The sequence below is a fragment of the Solanum tuberosum genome, unplaced genomic scaffold (genome assembly GCF_000226075.1).
Source record: "Solanum tuberosum cultivar DM 1-3 516 R44 unplaced genomic scaffold, SolTub_3.0 scf00091, whole genome shotgun sequence".
NCBI classification, from domain to species: Eukaryota; Viridiplantae; Streptophyta; class Magnoliopsida; order Solanales; family Solanaceae; genus Solanum; species Solanum tuberosum.
In genome coordinates, this window is record NW_006239016.1 from 116,900 (window position 1) to 137,609 (window position 20,710).

The following is a 20,710-nucleotide window of genomic DNA, read 5'->3' on the forward strand; positions in this document are numbered from 1 at the left end:
TGTCCTTCTATTTATAGTTTCTTAAGAAGTGTGCAAAGTCAATAATGGACAAATATTATTGGATTGAGGGAGTATTATTTTGAAGATTCAAATGTGGCAGTCTCAATATAGCGATGTGGTCTCGAATAAAGTTTTCTTTTGTAGATTTATGGGATTTTTGTTTTGATTACAAAAAGTACTTCTTTGCTCATTTACAGCACCTCAACTCGAATTTCTGTTGTAGGAATGAGTGAGGTGACGAGAGTTGAAGCCAAGATTTCTTGCTACGCTCTATAGATGTTCATACGATTCTTGTGGATTCAATTTGGTTGTATTTGAATTCAGTCTCTCGTTAGATCTTCATGAAGGATTGTCCACCTTTCCAAGCCTCTCTATGAAAGTTACAACGGATGACTTTCATTACTAAATGAAAGAACTTTCAAACTAGTTGATAGTTGTTTCTTGATTGCACCCCACAATGAGTTCTAATTTACTAAATCACATGTTTCTGCTTTTGGAACATCACATGTAGAATTTTTTATGAGAGAATCACTCGGTACGGAACTTTCGTGTGTGGTCAGGTAATGGTCAACAACTCAGGAAATGCTTAGTTTATCTTTTAACAATCAAATACATTTTATCTAACTATGATATTTTCATAGCATTTCGATCTTTTTAGGATGTATTGTAGAAGTAGTTTTCATGGTTACAAGTTGGTTATTTCAACGTACCATCTTAATCAGAAAACTAAGTTTGAAGCTTGTCATTTTGCAATGAAAGCTCCGTCAGTCCTTCTCACGCAATCTTTCATTCTCCCCATTCCCAAAATACAAAATTCCATTTTTTTTTCCAAATTCAATACTTTTTCGTTCCTGGCCGGTGGCTCTGTTCCCTTTATTTGTGCTGTTGTGCAGTTCATATTTTGTAGGAGTACAACTTTTCATTAAAAATAATTCCTAGTCCTTATTAAAAAAAGATATTCCTTAATATTTATCATTTCACAAAATCAATACATAAATGATATTTTTCTTCCTGTTCTAGTCTAGAAAGTTATTAGCCTTGAAATTATGCATTTGACCAACAAAAGAAAACTAAATACTAATTAATTAATTTATGTTCATTAGTCAAATTAATTAATCAAAATAAACTAATTTATGTTCATTTATTAAAGAATTGACTTCAAGAAAACACTTAAATAAGGGTGTAATGTTAAAGTTACCTAAGTTTCAGTGGTGACAACTAAATAGAAACTAAAGGAGTACTAATTATGTATTAATTTTACTAAATTAATTCTTATAATTATACTTTCAAATTCTTAAATCCAAAAGATTGTTCATTTGGTTTCAATTTATTTGGCATTCGGTGACTCGACACTCATTAAAGAAAATATTTACTTATTTCAAAAGTGGTAATATTTTAGTTTGGGAATATTTTCATCATCTATTTGTCTAGTGGTTTCTGAGTAAAAAGAGAAATTTCTCAGTGTAGAAATCTATCCAAAATGTCTCCATGGGCTGGTGCAAGAATATTCAGCAGAGGCAATATATATATATATATATATATATATATATATATATATATATATATATATATATATATATATATATATATATATATATATATATATATATATATATATATATATATATATATATATATATATATATATATATATATATATATATATATATATATATATATATATATATATATATATATATATATATATATATATATATATATATATATATATATATATATATATATATATATATATATATATATATATATATATATATATATATATATATATATATATATATATATATATATATATATATATATATATATATATATATATATATATATATATATATATATATATATATATATATATATATATATATATATATATATATATATATATATATATATATATATATATATATATATATATATATATATATATATATATATATATATATATATATATATATATATATATATATATATATATATATATATATATATATATATATATATATATATATATATACTATGACGAAGTGTCATTACAGGTAAACATATGTTGAAAACACCACTTCAATGACATACTTGGCAAACATATGTAGTAAACTTAAAATGAAAAGGTAAATCCATAACAGCAGTGAAATCCTAAATTCTTAAGAACAACATAGCAATAGTACAACATAGATAACAAGTGGTGGTATTTATGTAATGCATCAAGCTGACTGCTGCTAGCCCGCTACTTCTCTCGCTTCATGAACTATGATAATGGAGAAAAGCCAGAATAAATTGGACCGCGAAAACATTGCACCAAATAAAACAGCACAGTCCAGTCATATGGCATATAAAACTAGGCATGGTGTAACTAAAACTGTAGCTACTGCTGGCCTGCTGCAGCTGATGTTGACCAATTTCTCTTCGGACTAAACGTTTAGCCAGGAGAAGCAGTCATATTATGACTTCCTAGTAGTACTAAAACTTGGAACATCTGCTTCACTCATCACCCAATCCGGCCCTCGCCTTCAAATGTAGCTTGAAGTCCATAATATCACCCTCCCACCGTGTCACAGTCTGATTTTCACAAACCCATATCTCATGGGCAACCTGGTTTATGAGCCTGAAATCATGACTAACAAGAACCATGCCACCGTCCCATTCATTCAAAGCCTCGGCAAGTGAGTCAATTGTCTCAATATCGAGATGGTTGGTGGGCTCATCGAGAAGCAGCATGTGAGGTTGCCTAAAAGCTAACCACGCAAATATTACCCGGCTACGTTGACCGTCTGACAAGTTTTTCATAGGCATTACTTGAGCTTTACCAGTAAGGCCAAATCTCCCAATTGATGCCCTCATCTTCTCCTCCTCATTCCCACGATACTCTTTTATCATGAATTGTAGAGCAGACAATTCCATGTCAAGCTTCTCAGCCAAGTGCTGGTGGAACTGTGCAATCCGCAGGTGATTATGCCGCCTAACCATGCCATCAAGGGGAACTAATTCCCCTGTCATCAGCTTAAGTAGAGTGCTCTTTCCAGCTCCATTAGGTCCCACCAGTGCTACCCTTGAATCAAGGTCTACACCAAAATCTAGGTTCTTGTAAATGAGATTATCAGGTGTGTAGCCAAATGTCACTTCCACAAACTGCAGAACAGGAGGGGGAAGTTTGCCAACATTAGGAAAACGGAAGACCAGAACCTTGTCCTTCGCCACCTTCTCTGTAAGCCCTCCACGCTCCATCTTAGCCAGTGTTTTCTCTTTACTTTGTGCTTGACGGGCTAGTTTGGCAGATCCATGTCCAAATCGAGCAATGTACTCCTTCATTGAAGCAATCTGCTCCTGCTCCCATCTGTACTGTTTCATCTGATTTTCTTCCAGCTCCTCACGGGTTTGGACATATTGGTCATAATTACCGGTGTAGAGCTTCAACTTCTTATTTTGCATATGGATGATGTTAGTACACACACCATTTAGAAAGTCTTGCGAGTGTGAAACAACAACCAGAATACGGTCAAACTTCTTCAAGGTTTCTTCTAACCACACGCAAGCCTCTAGGTCTGTATTCAGGAAAAGAATATCATAAGCATGTCAAATCTAAAAATCTGTGATTGAAAAATTCAGCAAACCTTCCATTAGATCCATTAGTATGAACAAAGGACAATATACTATGTCATCCTTGTATTTCCTTTCTGTTAGGAGGGAACTTCGCGTCACTACTTAGTAGAGGGAAACAATCACAGAAAGACGCACCGGGAGAAATGCTGTAACCAGAGTGAAATAACATGTCTAAGGTCCCATATTAAATTCTTTAACGTCAGTTTTCATTATATTCATTCGTCCAGAATGTAATTAACAATGTCTCCAAACCAAGCATGTCACAACACAATATCTTAAATACTAGAAAAATGCATAAGAAGATTACCTAGATGATTGGTGGGTTCATCAAGCAGCAAAATGGTCGGATTCATAAACAGGGCACGAGCAAGAGCAATTCTCATCCTCCATCCACCGGAAAAATCTCGTGTTTTTTGTTCTTGCATTTTCTTGTTAAATCCAAGACCAAACAGGATTTCAGCTGCACGCTTCTCAGCAGTTGATGCATCCAAAGCTTCCAAACGCTCATAGATGCGTTCAAGTTGCTCTCCACCACCATCATCCTAAGGATAGACACAAAACGAGTCGTCACATTCGCCCAAAAAGAGAAGACCAAGCCTATGGAATACATTGCCAGTTTATTATTCAGGGCACAATACCTGTGCAGCCAAGACTTCAACTTCTTTCTCCAATCTCAACCTCTCTTCATCGCAACTAATAACAGCTTGAAGTGAGGACATGTCAGACGCTTCAATCTCCCGCGTTAGATGAAAGATATCCATATGATCTGGGATGGGAAGTTCACGACATCCTATAGCAGAAAGAAGAGTAGACTTCCCACAGCCATTAAGCCCAAGCAAACCATAACGTCTGTGCAATTAATATCCCAGGATATGACCATCAGCTATACTAAGGAAACAGTAACACAGAGAGATAACAAACCTTACCTTCCATAGTTAAGCTCCAGTTCAGAATCAACTATAAGATCATGTCCGTGAAAAGTAAGTGATAACGATTCTATCTGCAAGCAAAGAATACCAGAATTAATATAACTGCGAGTCTTGCATGAAAGAAAACTTCCTCTAGGTAATAATCTTTTTTATAGTTACCGTAAGTCCAAAACCATAAACAGGGGTGCTTCTTGTTCATGAGTAATGATAGCCATATGCAACTTCACCAATCAAGACCCCTGTTCCTAACTAAGTGAATATGGGATAGCTTCAGCCTTCAGCTATTGACTGATTCTTTTTAATCAAGAAATCTCTGAGGGCTAGTGACACATGGTTTGAGACCGTTATACGCAGCTAACCCACACATGTGGTTTGTCCTCTTACCGCTAGACCAAAGCCCCACGGTTATAGACTGATTAACGTACCAAGATTTGGAATATCACACTATGCACAAAAACACCCAAGTGATTGTTCTAGTGCAAAGGAGATCAAGGAAGTGAACAATCAAAGGATCATAGGTGTCATAAGTTAGCAATGACGAATAACGAGAGGAGATAAACCCATGAATAAAAAAATCATTTATTTAAGCATTTAGAGAGTGTATTGCAAAAAACATCCAAGACCAGACTATTGATGTGTTCATAATTTAGCTTGTTGAGATTTTTGGGTATTTTAGCCAGTCTTGCACCTCATTTTTTTCAAAATTTAGAATGTTTTTCTATTTAAAAAAACAAAACTTTTTTCATAATATCTTTTTAGATTTATGGTTCAAATATTTTTATGGGCAATAATATGACAATTTCTACAAAATTCAAGACAAAATGTTGCTAACTTGATTGAAATGATTTCCACTTATATATTTTCAATTCCAAGTCATTAATACTTTGGAAATACTCTCAATTCCTAAATATACAACTGTTTGTGTTTATAGTTATGCACAAGTTTTCCCCCTATGAATCAAACTAGATTTTCCGGCGGTAATAAATCCAACAATTCAACTCCAGAAAACCCAAAGGAACTAACCCGAATATCTCTGGAAAGTGGATGTGAACATAAAACACCGGTACAAGTCCGATCAGACAACTGAATATCTCCTACCCCATTCGTTAATTCATCGACATCATTACTCTCCGCCGGAGTAGCTGTCGCAGCCGCTGCCGCCTTCATCACCGCCGCCTTAGACTTCCCTCCTCTCTTCGCAGCTGCTGCTGCCTTCTTCTGCGCCTCTCTCTTCTTACTCGCATCCGACACCATCTATCAATTTTCAGAAAAAAAAAGTTTCCGATCAGATAGAAAAAACTACAATAATATGTAATTCAAACGGGAAAAAAAAAAGTTACCTTGAAAAAGTATATGTTAATCAGAAGATTTTGCAATAATCAGATGTGTATTAATCTTCTTTTTTCTGTGATTCTAGTTCTGAGGATGAGGATTTTGAGGGTAAAAGAAGATGTTTTTGGATGAATATTTATAAGAAGAGTGTGGGAAGAAGATGATACACGTGTCAGTTTTACTGTTGAAGTTCAGGAGAATTTGATCGGTGATGTTTCGAGAATTGTGACTTCTCTTCTTATTTAAGTTGCGTAAATTGACTAGGAACTGAAAATGTCACACTGATTATTTGTCATATGAGAAAAATGCCACGTCGATAAAAGCTAAGTATTAAATAGCTAACTAAATTCAGGTAATTGAGACTAGTATCGATAATTTAGGAGGATTACAAATTTAAAATGGTCTTTGGATTTTCTGCTCTTTTTTTATTTGGTTCGTATTATTTTCCATTTTCCTACTGTTTCTTAGCAAAATATATAGGCAGTGTAAGTGTTCAGCAAAAACACATAATCAATAATCACATCATGTTGGAAATATAATTCAAATTGATTCAATAACTGATGTTTTCGCCAATTGTAATTTGTATATCATTTACTTTTGATATCTAGAAATGATTATTTTTTATTCCATGTAAAACAAAAAGGGAAAACTAAAATTTAATCTCAATTTTATTTTGTGTTTTTATTTTTAACTAGATACAAAATGTACTTGCCAGTAATGGAAAAAATGAGAATGCTTGGATTAAATTTTTTAAAATAAGAAAACGTGATCAAATATATTTGTCTGAGAAAATATTTTCCAACAAATTTTTCATGTGTTGAAAATTAACTGCAACAATTGAAAAGCCTGCACAAAAATAGGCCAAGGAAAGTGGGAATAGAGCGTCAGTCTGTCTGTCTGCATCTCAGTCTCCCCTGTTTTTGTCTACACATAAGCAATTGCCTCCACACTAAAAAGAAATTTCTTGCATAAACTTGTCTCAACCAGGGTTATCTTTTTCTCTTTGCAGGAACATAACATTAGGTGTAATAATTCCAACTAATTGATGGTTGCAATGATAGTTATAGTCCCTTCTCTTGTCTCTTGATAATAAAAATATCTTTGTTTTTATGTTCGGTTACATGGACTTGACGGGGCAATCTAACATAAAAATTGTGAAATTTAAAATAAAATAGTACTATTTGAAAAGAAAAAAAAAGAGTTATAAATGATATTTGAAAATTGAAATTGTGGTTAGACCTGTTTTTTGAAAATGGGCATCCTACTTTAATTTGTATTATTCATAGCATGGAAAAGGAACTAATCACTCACCTTTCTACCAAATGAATGAACCAATGCCACCATGAGTAGACAATAGAACAGTAGAAAATGAAGTACTCCATATATTTAACATAAATATTTCTCCTACTAACCTCATTAGCTCAGTAACATTCACTAATGTTCATACAAAGCAAAAAGGGAATGAAACTGTTCATAATTAAGCCAATTCAACAATAATGATATCCAATCTTCCTATTTTTTATTTACAAATTTTCATCTACATTTTTCTAAACATCACATAATACTGCAAGCATTGGCATTTTCATCACTGAAAAGCTGAGTAGCATGAAATGCAGTTGCATCCAGCTCCGGATACTCATATTGTTCCTTCTTCTCGCCGCCGCCTTGCCCATCCTTCCCTTTTTCGTTGCCCTTCCCTCCACCTCCGCCCCCGCCTTCTTTCTTCTCTCCCCCTTCCTTCTTTGGCGGGACAATTTGGACATCTTTCTTCAGCTGCTTCTTCAGTACCTCCACCAGTTCCTTCATGTCCATTGAACCAGTCACTGTCACCAATTCCTTTTCCTGATCAATTTTCATCTCCTTGTAACCTGCATTTCCATTCAGGATAACTAACTATAGTTAAAATGGACAGCATAAGAAGAATGTTGATTAATCAATCTCACCTTTGTTCTTAGTGATAGTTTTTTGAATCTTCTGGATGCATCCTTCGCAATGTAGATGCAATTTCAGTATCACAGTGGTTACCGGAGGCTACATGGATAATTAATCAGTAAGTAATATTCATCGGAAAACCATCATTTAATTTGCACACGTAAATTTTGAATAAATCCTTAATATAAGGCTCACCATAAAAGGCTAAACTGCGCCGAATGCATTAAAAGACAAAAAGAATGCAACAGAATGAAAACGACGTAAACAGATTTGTGCAGAATAGTAAACAGAGAATATGCAGCGAGGAGCATTACCTCTTTCTCTTTGGTTTTCTTGTCGTCTCCTTTGGTACTCTTTGGTTCATTTTCATTCTGCTTCTTCTCTTTCTTACAATCCTTTGGTAAAGGAGAGATAAGTTGTACAGCCCTGTTCATCTTTCGCTCCACCTTCTCCTTTAGCTTCAACGCATCCACTTCTCCGATTGCCGTCACCTTATTGGTTTCGCTATCAGAGATCACCTTCTCCACGCCTTTTTCAGCCGTAACAGACCAGAAATTAGGAAAATCAGAGACAAGGAAACGAACGGATTGGATGAAAACAGAGCAACATGCACAATAATCTGTCTAAAATCTAACTTGGAAGCAAAAAGAAGGAACAAAACAGAGCAACATTCACAGTAATCTGTCTAAAATCTAACTTGGAATCAATAAGAAGGAACAAAACAGAGCAACATACAATAATTTTTACCTTCGAAGCTTCGAACGACTTTGAGAATCTTACGGACGCAACCTTCGCAATGGAACTCCACTTTCAAAACCACATTTCGGTTGTTCTGTTCATTCTTTCCTCCTTCCCTCTTCTCCTTGTGCTGTTCTTCGCTCTTCATCTCGCCTTCAATATTCTTGCTGCTGCTCTTATTCTGCAAACCTCACACAATGACAGTTAGCCTTATCAAATCATGGATACAAAATAATGAGAGAAATTATCAAAATGGAGAATCAATTTTCAAATCCTTACCTTCCCCATTGTATTCCACCAAAATTACTCCTGAAACAGAGAAAGGGTTGAAGTGTATTTATAGGGGGGGGCGGGGGGTAGGTAGCCTGAGGAAGAAAGGGCAAAGTTGTACGGGATGATAGTGGTTAAGTGGAACAGCCTTGTACGGAGAGGTCATAGGTAGCCACGTTGGCATATATATTCATATTATATTGATCATATATTTTCAGTTTATAACAAACTCAAAGGGATCAAAAGAATTTAAAGACAATTACTTCAAAGATTATTTTTACTATAATAAATGAAATTAGTAACACTAAAATAAGATAACTTACTTGTGAATTGGACATCTTTTTTCCAAATTGCAGTAGGGGAAGCAAATGGTGGAGGGTGTAGCAGGTGAAAGTTGAAATAATCAACCAACGATGAAAAAAAAAAGAAATAATCAATCAACCGATCATGAATAATTAAAAATTCTCCAGTAATTGGACATAACTAGGGAGGCAAATAAGAGGAGTGGATTAAATTTAAACGGATTGAATTGTAATCGACTCGTATAAATATGGATAAAAAAAAAATTGGTCAAATATGAAATTAGTAAAATGATCCCAAAGGAAAGAAAAATAATGGTAAAAGAAAAAAAACGGAAAAATAATAAATTAAACTAACCCAAAAGGGAAATACGAGCAAATCTGATAAGAATATATCAATTTCGAATAAAACTAATAACTAATAAGAGTATATCATAAAGTAGTTAATCAATTAAAGCATTTTAGTGTTAGAAAATAGTAAATTAGATATGTTACAACTTTTTTACATTACTAATAGATTTAAAGAATCGTTAAAAAAAATTAAAAATAAAAGAGATAAGTGTATTATTCTAAATCATAAGGGAGGTCAGTGTAATAAAACGAAATTTAAAGAAAGGTCTTTGAAATGATATTTTTTGTGTGTTTGATGTGAAAAAAATATTTTAAAAATATATTTTATGGGGAAATGACTTTATTTCTGAAACTAAATGACAATTGGACATAATTAAAAAAATGTGTATTCCTAAAAAGTCTAAGAAGAAGAATTGATATTTGGGTTCCAAGTTTAGACTTGCTAATTCAAATTTCAAGCATTTTAAGTTTGATTGTCAATTTGACAGAAATATCTAAAGTTTTACTAGCATAAATAATATGTCAAATTTTAGAACCGGATTTTCCCCCTTACTCTTGTAAATCTAAAATTGATTATGAAGCAATTATGTTTACAAAAAAAACTAAGTTTTTATGTGTGTTTTGTGAGTTATTGCATAGGAACGCAGATTTTATCATGTGCGCGCACCCAAAGAATAACAACCGCAGATTTCCCTTGTTATCAAAAACTAGAAATTTACAAAAACCTAAAATAGTCATCCTTAAATCGACTCTATGTACACTTCTCCCGTAAAAATCCTCAGTCAAGATAATCGGGCGTGAAATGAGTTGGGCTAAAGTGGGCCTAAAATAAACTACTTGAAGAAAAGCCAGTCCAAGAGGGGGAATTGTAGATGTTAATGGGATGAATTATTCATATATCCTTTAGCAATTGCATGACACTGGGTGATTGATCCAGTGGATCATTTGCACAAATAGGATATTATTCTGGCCATTATTTTATTTTTATCACCATTTGCACATTTTCAAAAGTAAATGTTTAAAAAAAATCAACACATCAATTTCTTTTTTTTTTTATACAACACTATTTCGTACAAATATTGTTTTGGCTGCACGTTGAGTTCAAATGTTAAAGCATATACAATTTATTAATTAGAATGATTTTTTTGGTTAATTTTTGAAGATAGGTTTTTAGAAAAAACTGCTTTTGACATGTTTTTCAAATGAATGTTTTTCCCACTCATAAAAATGTACAATTTTAACCTTCAAATACCATGTTATAACTTTTAACTTCAATTTTTATTTTATTTTTGTCAAATATCGCTCAATTTATGTCTAAACGCCTACTAATTTTTCATAAATGATGTCACATATGCTAAATACTTTCATGTACTTCTGTTATCTTCACTAGCTGATGAACTAGGTCAGGTATAATTTTTCATAAATGATGTCCATTATATTAGAGTATATGTTTTCACTCATATTTATCACTTTTAATGTATAAAGTTAATTTTTTTCTTCATACTTACTTTTAGCATTATTAATTATATATTCTTTAAATTATTTCTCAAAACTAAAAATTAAATATAAACCATTCATCATCATTTTAAAATACATGCAAAGATCAAACTTAATAAATAAAAGTGAACAGAAAAAATAAATACTTTGTTATTATAATCAGGTATATTGCATTGTGTCATCATTATATATAGACATAATACATAAACATAACCTTTAACTTGGCTTCAGCGAACAACTATGTCCTCCAACTTTGAGTATGCACAAATAAACACTTAAACTTGTATAAAATTGAACAAGTAGACACACATGTCCTACATGGCATAATACACGTAAGATGCCACGTAGGACACAAAAATTTCATGTAAGGTGTCATGTAGGACAAATGTGTACATTTCTTCAATTTTATACAAGTTTAAGTGTCTACTTGTGCACATCTAAAGTTAAAAGTCATAGTTACAAGCTGACGTCAAGTTAAGAGTCATGTTTATATATTATGGAGCAACTTTCACATATAACAAACATAAAAATCATATTTGTATGTTATAGCTATAGTTTGCATAATTGTGCTCTATAGCAAATTTTTTGTTTGCTATAGAGCTTTTGATTTGTATAATTCGCTAGATACATCTAATTTTTATACAAATTGTTCAGTTTTGTATAAATTTATTTATACATTGTAATTTGTATAATAAGATCTGTATTTTATATAATTATAAGTGTATAGGATGAAAATATATGTATTTGTATTTGTATATACATTTTTTCTTTCGCTTTTATACAAATACAAACGCATTTTATACCGAAATGTATAAAATGACTAATTGTATATCAAATCAGATGGCAAAAAATGGGATGTTTGCTGCGAATTACAAATAAAATAAACTAAGGCTATAACATTTAATTTGAATTAATAGTTTGCTATTTCATACAATTTTCCCTATATTATGTCTTATATATAACATAAGTTCTCTTTATGATAAGATTTAGGTTTCAATTATAATGGTGGGGTGGTAGCTTTAAACCTAAAAAACAAAAAAAAAAACGACAAAGCAAGTACGATATCCACAGACCCTATTGAGGCTTAGGACTGTACACGCATCCCATGAAGATCGAGGGCCCGTTTTACGTACAATCCAACTTTTTTTTATTAAATAAATATTTCGTAGAAGTTATATAGAGATATTTTACTAGATATTACTTAAGTACTATTTAATTTATTTAGAGAAAAGATATAAAATGATAACTGAAGTTGTCCCAAATTTAAAAAAAAGACTCCTTAACTATGCGGGAGTTTTATTACCCTCCTAAACAATTTCAAACATATATTATTACATCATTTTTCGATCAATTTTAGATTTTAAATGGCAAGTGTTATCACACATCAATTATTGTGTGACATGTGTTAATTTAATTTGATTTTTTTTTTTCATTTTAAGTTTTTCTTTATTTCTCTCTCTTACCTTTTGACTTATTTTAATTTTATTACTTTAATTTTAATTTCATTTTAAATTTTACTTCATTTTCCACTCCTACTTTCAAGCTACCCTTCCCTCCATTTTTCTTTCTTTCTTTCTTTCTTCTTCTTCTTCGGTCAAATTCCTTTCTTTCCAAAATTATACTATTTTCTAGACTTTGTTGAGTTATTGATAGCAAAACTAATTATTTTTCTAAGAAAAAACAAAAATTTGAAGGTATCATCAATTAATTTATCTCTTTGAAAGAATCAGAATTCTTCGAAAATTGAAAAAGTTTGACTGAAATTTGGATAAAAAAACTAAATATTACCTACTAATCATCTTGAAATCTAAATGGGTTTATCAAATTGTTCGAAATGTAATAAAATATTTAGATAAATTTAAAATTGAAGAGAGTTAAACTAATAGTAGTATTAAAGGAGAGGTGAAGTTGTGGTAAAAAGTGACATTGAAAGTGAGAATTTTCAATGAAGATGACAATGGATTTTTGAAGAAGAAGGAAGAAAGAAAAAGGAAAAAAATAATAAGGGGAAAAAGAGTGTTATCACACATCAATTATTGTGTGACATGTGTTAATTTAATTTGATTTTTTTTTTTCATTTTAAGTTTTTCTTTATTTCTCTCTCTTACCTTTTGACTTATTTTAATTTTATTACTTTAATTTTAATTTCATTTTAAATTTTACTTCATTTTCCACTCCTACTTTCAAGCTACCCTTCCCTCCATTTTTCTTTCTTTCTTTCTCTTTCTTCTTCTTCACCTCCCACTCTCACTTCACCCCACCCCCACGTCAAGTTGAGCCCTTCATTTTCTTTGTTTTTTCTTCTTCTTCTTCGGTCAAATTCCTTTCTTTCCAAAATTATACTATTTTCTAGACTTTGTTGAGTTATTGATAGCAAAACTAATTATTTTTCTAAGAAAAAACAAAAATTTGAAGGTATCATCAATTAATTTATCTCTTTGAAAGAATCAGAATTCTTCGAAAATTGAAAAAGTTTGACTGAAATTTGGATAAAAAAACTAAATATTACCTACTAATCATCTTGAAATCTAAATGGGTTTATCAAATTGTTCGAAATGTAATAAAATATTTAGATAAATTTAAAATTGAAGAGAGTTAAACTAATAGTAGTATTAAAGGAGAGGTGAAGTTGTGGTAAAAAGTGACATTGAAAGTGAGAATTTTCAATGAAGATGACAATGGATTTTTGAAGAAGAAGGAAGAAAGAAAAAGGAAAAAAATAATAAGGGGAAAAAGTTAAAATGATAAGAAAAATAAGAAAATATATTTTATAGCAAAATACTTGTAAAAATAAAATTATATTCATTTTTTTAGTTTGTTCACGCTCTTTAAGAGAGTGCATACACTCTCCATGCCATATGGACAAAAAATGATGTAATAATATCAGTTCAGAATTGTTTAGGGAGGTAATAAGACGATTCATAGTTTATGTGTCTTTTTGAAAATTCTGAACAACTTCCGGTGTCACTTTATGTTTTTTCTCATTTATTTATTAAAAGGTTTTTACAATCTATAACTTTAGATAAAACTATTTGAAATTATATGTGATTAAGTTTAAACAACAATGGTTAAACTCAGTAATGTGTGTAGAATTTCGGATAAAAACAACTAAATTATGTTATATATATATATATATATAATTTTTTAAAATAAAAATAAAAACTGAATTTCATTCGTACATTAAACATTCTTTCATATATTGTCTAAAAGTAGTGTTCTCAGACATCATATTTTTAAACTTCTCTCAAAATAGGTAAATTTTTATTCTTTTCGTTTTAATTTGTTTATCATATTTTGATTTGACAGAGAGTTTAAGAAAATTGAAAATAATTATGGTCATAAATTAACGAATATCGTATGTACCAAAAATTTCATATGATTTTGTGGTCATAAACATGTCATGTGAAAAATTAAATAAATTTTTTTAAATAAATTTTAACGATAGAATAAACAAATTAAAACAAACAAACTAAATTTTCGAATATGATATATATGGACTTGGGCCAAATATATATAGACTAAAGAAAGGGTAACTTACAAAATCCTCATTACTTTATAAGTTAATTATTAAGATACACACTAATTAGTAATCTTACAAATCGTACTTGATTTTGATACGTTCATATATGCGTTCTTCGAGATATATGAAATTAAAATTAGATGTAGCTTATTCTAGAGATATTATAATTTTTTTAACCAGTGATATAAAATATAATTATTTTAAATTATAGAAAGTATAATAAAAATATTTGTGCAATTAAATAGTTTCATGCGTTTGAAATCTCAAAATACGTTGGTAGGGGCTTGATCCAATTTATTCACGTTAGAGATTAGACTAAATTTGAATCGCCCATTGCAGGAGCCATACAGAACAACGCTCCTAATTGGATTTTCTCTATATTCGAAGTTTAAAACCTGAAATCTTTAATTAAATATGAAGTAATTCCACCACTGCACCGTAACCCCGCTTGGTATAGACTACTCTGTTTATTAGTGTAGTAATGTCTCTATCTGTCAAAACGTGTAAAAAAGTCTTATTGGACTTCTAAAACAAAAGGGCCCCGGAATTCATAAGCCCACGAGGCAGCTCAGTGTTTTCGATCCACGTGTCGATACGTGGTTAGCTAAATCATCAAATCCCCACGAGGAGAGATGATATATATCACGTGGCTGCTGCATGCTTGTTGGACCCACATGCCATGGATAAGGTTTACAAGTTGTTGTAGTACTACTCTATACGTTTATTTGACTGTTTCGAAAATAAATAGCACATTAAAAAAAGAATGTTAAAAAATTCGTCAGATTCAACATTACTATTAGAGATATTAAAAAAAGTTTAATTATCACTAAAAATACATTTAACAGTATTAAACTATTATTATTAATTAATTACCACTAAAAATTATTTTTGATACTATACAAAGTTCATTCCGGATGAAAAAAAGCATAATACATAAACATGACCCTTAACTTGTCTTCAACGGACAACTATGCCCTCCAACTTTGAGTGTGCACAAGTAGACACTTAAACTTGTATAAAATTAAACAAGTAGACACACGTGTCCTACATGGCATAAGACACATAGGATGCCATGTAGGTTACAAAATTGTTATGTAGGGTGCCATGTAGGACGATTGTGTTCATTTGTTCAATTTTATACAAGTTTAAGTGTCTACTTATGCACAACTAAAGTTAAAGGTCATAGTTGTCAGTTGACACCAAGTTAAGGGTCATGTTTATGTATCATGCCATGAAAAAATGAACGATGATTAGATTTTACATACACATCCTCTTACTTAAAAACAAGGTAATTAAATCGATACGTGTGAATTTAAGAGTGACATCAAATTGAAAAAGTGTTGACAAAAAGATTTGCATTTATTCCTTTTCACAATTAATATGTCTTAATCGATACCATCGATTCGATGACGTTAAACAATAGTGAAATTTTCATTTTTCCATCTTATAAGACAGAATGAACGTCCACACAACTTAGTTTTGACTTTTGAGCAACACACTTTTATCCTAGTAGAATCACTAATCATTTATCTCTGCCATAGTTACTTAGAAGGATTTAATCAATACATTAAGTTATAATACATTTAATCAATACATTAAGTTATAATAAGTTGTATTAGCATATTAAATTATCATGATGATAATGTTTAAACAAAAAACAATAAAACTGCTGTATAAAATATTAGGACTTCAATCCGTGTTATCGTAAATTTGTTGATCAAAGTAGGTGCACAAATCTTATATATAACAAATTAATGCCTATGACTTTGCAATTGACACACTTGATTAATAAGATAAAAAGAGTATTTCTTGCTTATTTAGTAAAGTTAAGTTTTTGACCATATTATACCGATACACAATAGCGTCTAGTAAATATGATAGATGATCGTGTAAAGAAGGTAGCTTTTGTTACTTATGTATTTTAATCTCCTATAACAAATAACTTATTTTATTTTTGATTCTTGGAGACTATTCAAACCTAAATTCTAATTTATGCCTATATAATTAAATTATATCTCAATTAGCCCATAAACTCTTGAGATATTCATGAAGAGATCAAGATATCTACATCATTCTAGTTTGAGAAATTAATGCGCCACTAACGACACTCGAATCAGGAAGTAAAAAAAATCAAGGAAGAAAAATAATTATACCTGCATCATATTATTAATCAAACTATATTTCTTTATATTTTATTTGTGATTTCAATTTATTTCTTTCACTTTAAAATGTTGCAAACACAATTACCACTAAATACATATTTCTTTCTCCTTCTCTTAATGGTACACCGTTCACCTATATCATAAAAATCCTAAATACATTAAAAAAATAAAAATTCAATAGACCTTTGGTTCAAAAACTTTCTAATCAAAGCTGCGGATGCTCAATTAATACATTACCTATAACGTATCTTTTAATTGATTTAATAATTCAATAAAAAACCAGCATTATTATTTAATGTAAATAAGTTAAACCTTTTATTTATTGAGTGGTCTAAAAATAGGAAGACAGCTGTATAAGATATGACTATGAATCTTTCTGCTCCTATATATAACACCTGGCTCAGAGATCACAGAATATACTAAAAAAATAACACTAAAGAATGGTGAAGAAACCAAAATGTTGCCTTTATCTGCATTTGCACCTGCACCTTTTATATGTCTCTACTCTTCCTCTCTTGTTTTTTCTATGTTCTTTTACATCTTCAAACTTTATTTTATGAAGAAAAAGAAAAATGAAAGTAAAAAAAAAGATTGAATATCCCATTTAATATATAGTATTGTGGTTCCACTTGTTGCTCCAAAATATCCTTGTTCAACGGGAGTCATTGACATTCTTTCGTCCATTTATATTGTTTAAAATAATTTTTTTATTGAATTTCTTTGAAAAGTACTGTAAATTATATTTCAAGTTGATTTTGTACAGAAAAATCTTGATTTCACTTAAGAAAGGGAAGTTGGAGAAAAGAGGTGCAGGTTCAATTGCAGGCGAATGTCATTTTGAATAACCTTAGAATAGTGACGAAGCTAGAAATTCTAGCAAGGAAAATGCTTGAGCATCACACTTTAGATTTAACCCTACTACCTAAGGTAATTCTCGAGCCACTTTTACGTTTCACTAAAAAAGGGATATAATTGTTTTTTTTATATATAGGAAGTATTTTTTTTTTAATTCTAGCTTATATGCATTGTATGATTTTTCAGCGAATGAGATTTAATTGAACATCTTTAAATCGTATAATTATCTCTTTCCTTGAAGTGAGTGGTGCCCTATATATTTAGGGCTTTTAGCTTATGATATTTCTAGCAGGTTTCAAAAAAGATATATTTAGGCTGCTATAGCGAAAGATCGATCAGTAATTTTGATGGCAGATTCTACGAGATCAAGAAAGTACAATAATAACATATACACTATACAGTGTATCTCGAGATCAAGCAAATGTAAGTACTTACTAATTAAGGTCACCCTATTTATCAGTAATTACGTAAAGCAATTGATCTAAATTCTCCTTTAAAGAGTTAATTTCATGCTGAAAATTTGTCAGGGTTTCGAACATATGGACATCGACAATCAATCAGTATATATGTTTGATTTGTTTCTATAATGTCAGATGATTAAATTAAGGCAGATCTGATTTTTTTATTTGTTTTTATAATGTCAGATAATTAAATTAGGGCAGATGTATTTGATCTTGATTTGTCGTTTGAGGGATTGGGATCTAAAGTCTTTAGGGATTTATAGATCTAAAAAACTACTAAACCCTCTTGATAAGCAATCATGTATAGTTATATCTCTTTATAATGATAATTTGATCTCTATAACAATATTTTTTATAATAATTAATTTCTTTTAAATGATTTTTCATGTTATGTTATATTATAATTTATACGTTTTCTGTATATGACAATATTTTGCTATAATAGCTAAAAAAAATATCCTAAGAAATGATATTGTTGTAAAATCTTTTGATTTAATACAAAAATAGAGAAAAAAATTGCAAAAAGAAGTTGAAGACCATGTAAAGGTATCTTGATCTTTGACTGGTCTGCAAAAAAGTGACTAAGTTGGCTAGATTACTTTTTTCTATTGCACATTCATGATTGATCCTGTCCTTAATTATACCATAGAATGTCCTGATCATTTGACTTTTGTGTTGATACTTGTGAAAGTGTAAGAAGAGGGGTGTATTGTTTTTTTTTTTTTAATTGACTAATAGATCTTACTAGTCAAAAGTCAAATATATAAAATATAACTATAGATTTAAGTAAATATTGAAACGGAAAATGTTAGAAGTAGAATTGACATAAGATGTTTTTATATTGGTGGAGATCTAAATAAATTTTAGTGTAGTATCATTAGATTGCAAAGGTGTTCTGTTCTAGCTTTTTGGATTTGTTTTTGTACAGAGTTGAAACGTATTTCCTACGACTACATTTAATATTTTTTTCACTTGAAATCTTTTGATATAATAGCCACACTAATAATATTTTCTCTCTTCTCTTTTTTTGATATATCACTAAGAAATACTATGTTAAAAGAGAGCAAAGAACATAAGAAGGTTCAAACTGTTTAAATGATTTTCATCTTCTAAGACAACAAAAGAGATTTGATCTTCAGAAAAAGGACTATTGCAATGAGTTTCTTATAACCATAATTTGTCAATCATTAAAACTTATGTACTAACAACTTGATAATATAAAATGAATTTTATTTTATGTGATTAGATTAGTAGTATAGACTAGCTGCCGTTCATGTTAATTATTATGACATTAATTGATCTGGACAATTTTATAGTTGATCGATTTATTGCTATGGTTAATTACCGGGAGGTTACTTTCTAAAATTAATGGTCAAAGAGACCTAATATTATTTTATAACAAATGATTAATTCTTTGATTACGTATGTAGCATTTCATTAGTTTTCCTTTCATCTTCCACAACTTAATTAATTACTCTATCCATTTCCATATATGTAATATCATTTACTTATTAGTTTGTTAAAAAAAAAATGATACATAAGTAATCAGACTTTTTATTTTATCCTTAGCGTTATATATATATAATGAAAAACTTAAAAACTACAAAATTCTATTAAAAATAATAAACTTAAATGTCCAGTTAAATAACGTAACATAAAGTGAAATCGGAGGAATAGTGTTTCCTCCGCTCCTTATAAGTATACTTTTCTTCACTAGAATTTTCATAATTATGAGATATTTTATCACTTTATTTTGTCATAATCATGAGGCCACCATGTTCATATTAAATAAAAGCATACTTAAATTCTTGAAAATTATGTTTGTTTGCAAATTATATTTAAATGGAAATGGATTCTAGATTTAAATTTGGGCCGATTTTTTTAGTATACAAATTAAGAACTGTATTTACACCAAAATAGCAATACTTTTTTTTTCATTCATATAGCAATTTATTTTTTTCAAAAGTAGAATTTAAATTTAAAATAAAAAAGATTTCCAAATCAGCCACGCTTATCACTATTCCCATAAATTTCTCCAATTATTTTACCTTCCTTATTTATTCAAATTTGTTATATATCATCTTCCAATAGAGGTTTCCTACCAAAACAAAACTCCCCTTCTCTGATAAGAATAACTATCGAAAAATGAATACCAATAATTTTTCTAATTCCAATTCAACACAACAGACGATGGGACTCATCAGGTACTTGTATAAAATAGTTCGCATGGTGTTTTATTATGTGGTTATATATGATTTATGACAACTAATTATTTTGTACTTTTCGAGAGTTATTCGTTTGGTTTAGTTTGTCTATTTTGGTGAAATTGAATTCATCTAATTTGGTTTATGTTCTGGATCCTCGAAATTTTGGTTTAATTACAATAACTACATATGATTTGGTTGTAAACTGAAGTGTCAATTTTTTTATATTAAAGTTTAGGTTTCATATGATTTGGTTCGAAAGTATGTTACATTATTATCCGTATTATAGTTATTAAGTTGGTGTATATAATTTAATAATTAGAAAACAAGGTTCATATATTGATTGGTGGTATCCTAATAAAATATAAAATTGAAAATTTTGGATTGGTATGTGATCTGGTACATATGATGGTATATTTGTTGCTACGAACTGACACCAAACTAATACCCTAATGTATGTATCAATTTGAAAAATTGGATTGGTACGTCATTTGGTACATATGATGGTATATCTATTGCTACGAACTGACACCAAGCTAATA

The 20,710-nt window shown here is 30.2% G+C and overlaps 2 protein-coding genes across 2 annotated transcripts in view; both read right to left on the reverse strand.

Annotated features, from left to right (window-relative positions):
• Positions 1 to 2,064: 2,064 nt before the first annotated feature.
• On the reverse strand, positions 2,065 to 6,092 carry LOC102590308 (ABC transporter F family member 1-like). Its single transcript, XM_006347137.2, has 6 exons — positions 5,888 to 6,092; positions 5,571 to 5,801; positions 4,545 to 4,618; positions 4,257 to 4,467; positions 3,926 to 4,160; positions 2,065 to 3,560 (listed from the first exon to the last, which is right to left on the reverse strand). Exons 2-6 carry the CDS (start codon positions 5,799 to 5,801, stop codon positions 2,500 to 2,502), a joined length of 1,812 nt encoding a protein of 603 aa, XP_006347199.1. The 5' UTR covers positions 5,888 to 6,092; the 3' UTR covers positions 2,065 to 2,499.
• A 1,275-nt stretch (positions 6,093 to 7,367) lies between these two features.
• Positions 7,368 to 20,710, reverse strand: part of LOC102580960 (pre-mRNA-splicing factor CEF1-like) — a 26,788-nt gene continuing 13,445 nt past the window's right edge. Inside the window, exons 3-6 of the mRNA XM_006347188.2 lie at positions 8,559 to 8,730; positions 8,126 to 8,340; positions 7,823 to 7,910; positions 7,368 to 7,747 (exon numbers count right to left, since the gene is read on the reverse strand). Coding sequence (XP_006347250.1) covers positions 7,434 to 7,747; positions 7,823 to 7,910; positions 8,126 to 8,340; positions 8,559 to 8,730 — 789 coding nt within the window. The 3' untranslated portion in view covers positions 7,368 to 7,433. The remainder of the gene's footprint in view (positions 7,748 to 7,822; positions 7,911 to 8,125; positions 8,341 to 8,558; positions 8,731 to 20,710) is intronic.

What these genes read in the sequence shown, in the direction of transcription:
- LOC102590308 (XM_006347137.2), bottom strand. Translation starts at nt 5,801, where the DNA reads ATGGTGTCGGATGCGAGTAAGAAGAGAGAGGCGCAGAAGAAGGCAGCA. An exon ending in TTGAAGTCTTGGCTGCACAG is followed by an intron (nt 4,161 to 4,256) that starts GTATTGTGCCCT and finishes GTCTATCCTTAG; the next exon opens with GATGATGGTGGTGGAGAGCA. An exon ending in TGAACCCACCAATCATCTAG is followed by an intron (nt 3,561 to 3,925) that starts GTAATCTTCTTA and finishes TCCTGAATACAG; the next exon opens with ACCTAGAGGCTTGCGTGTGG.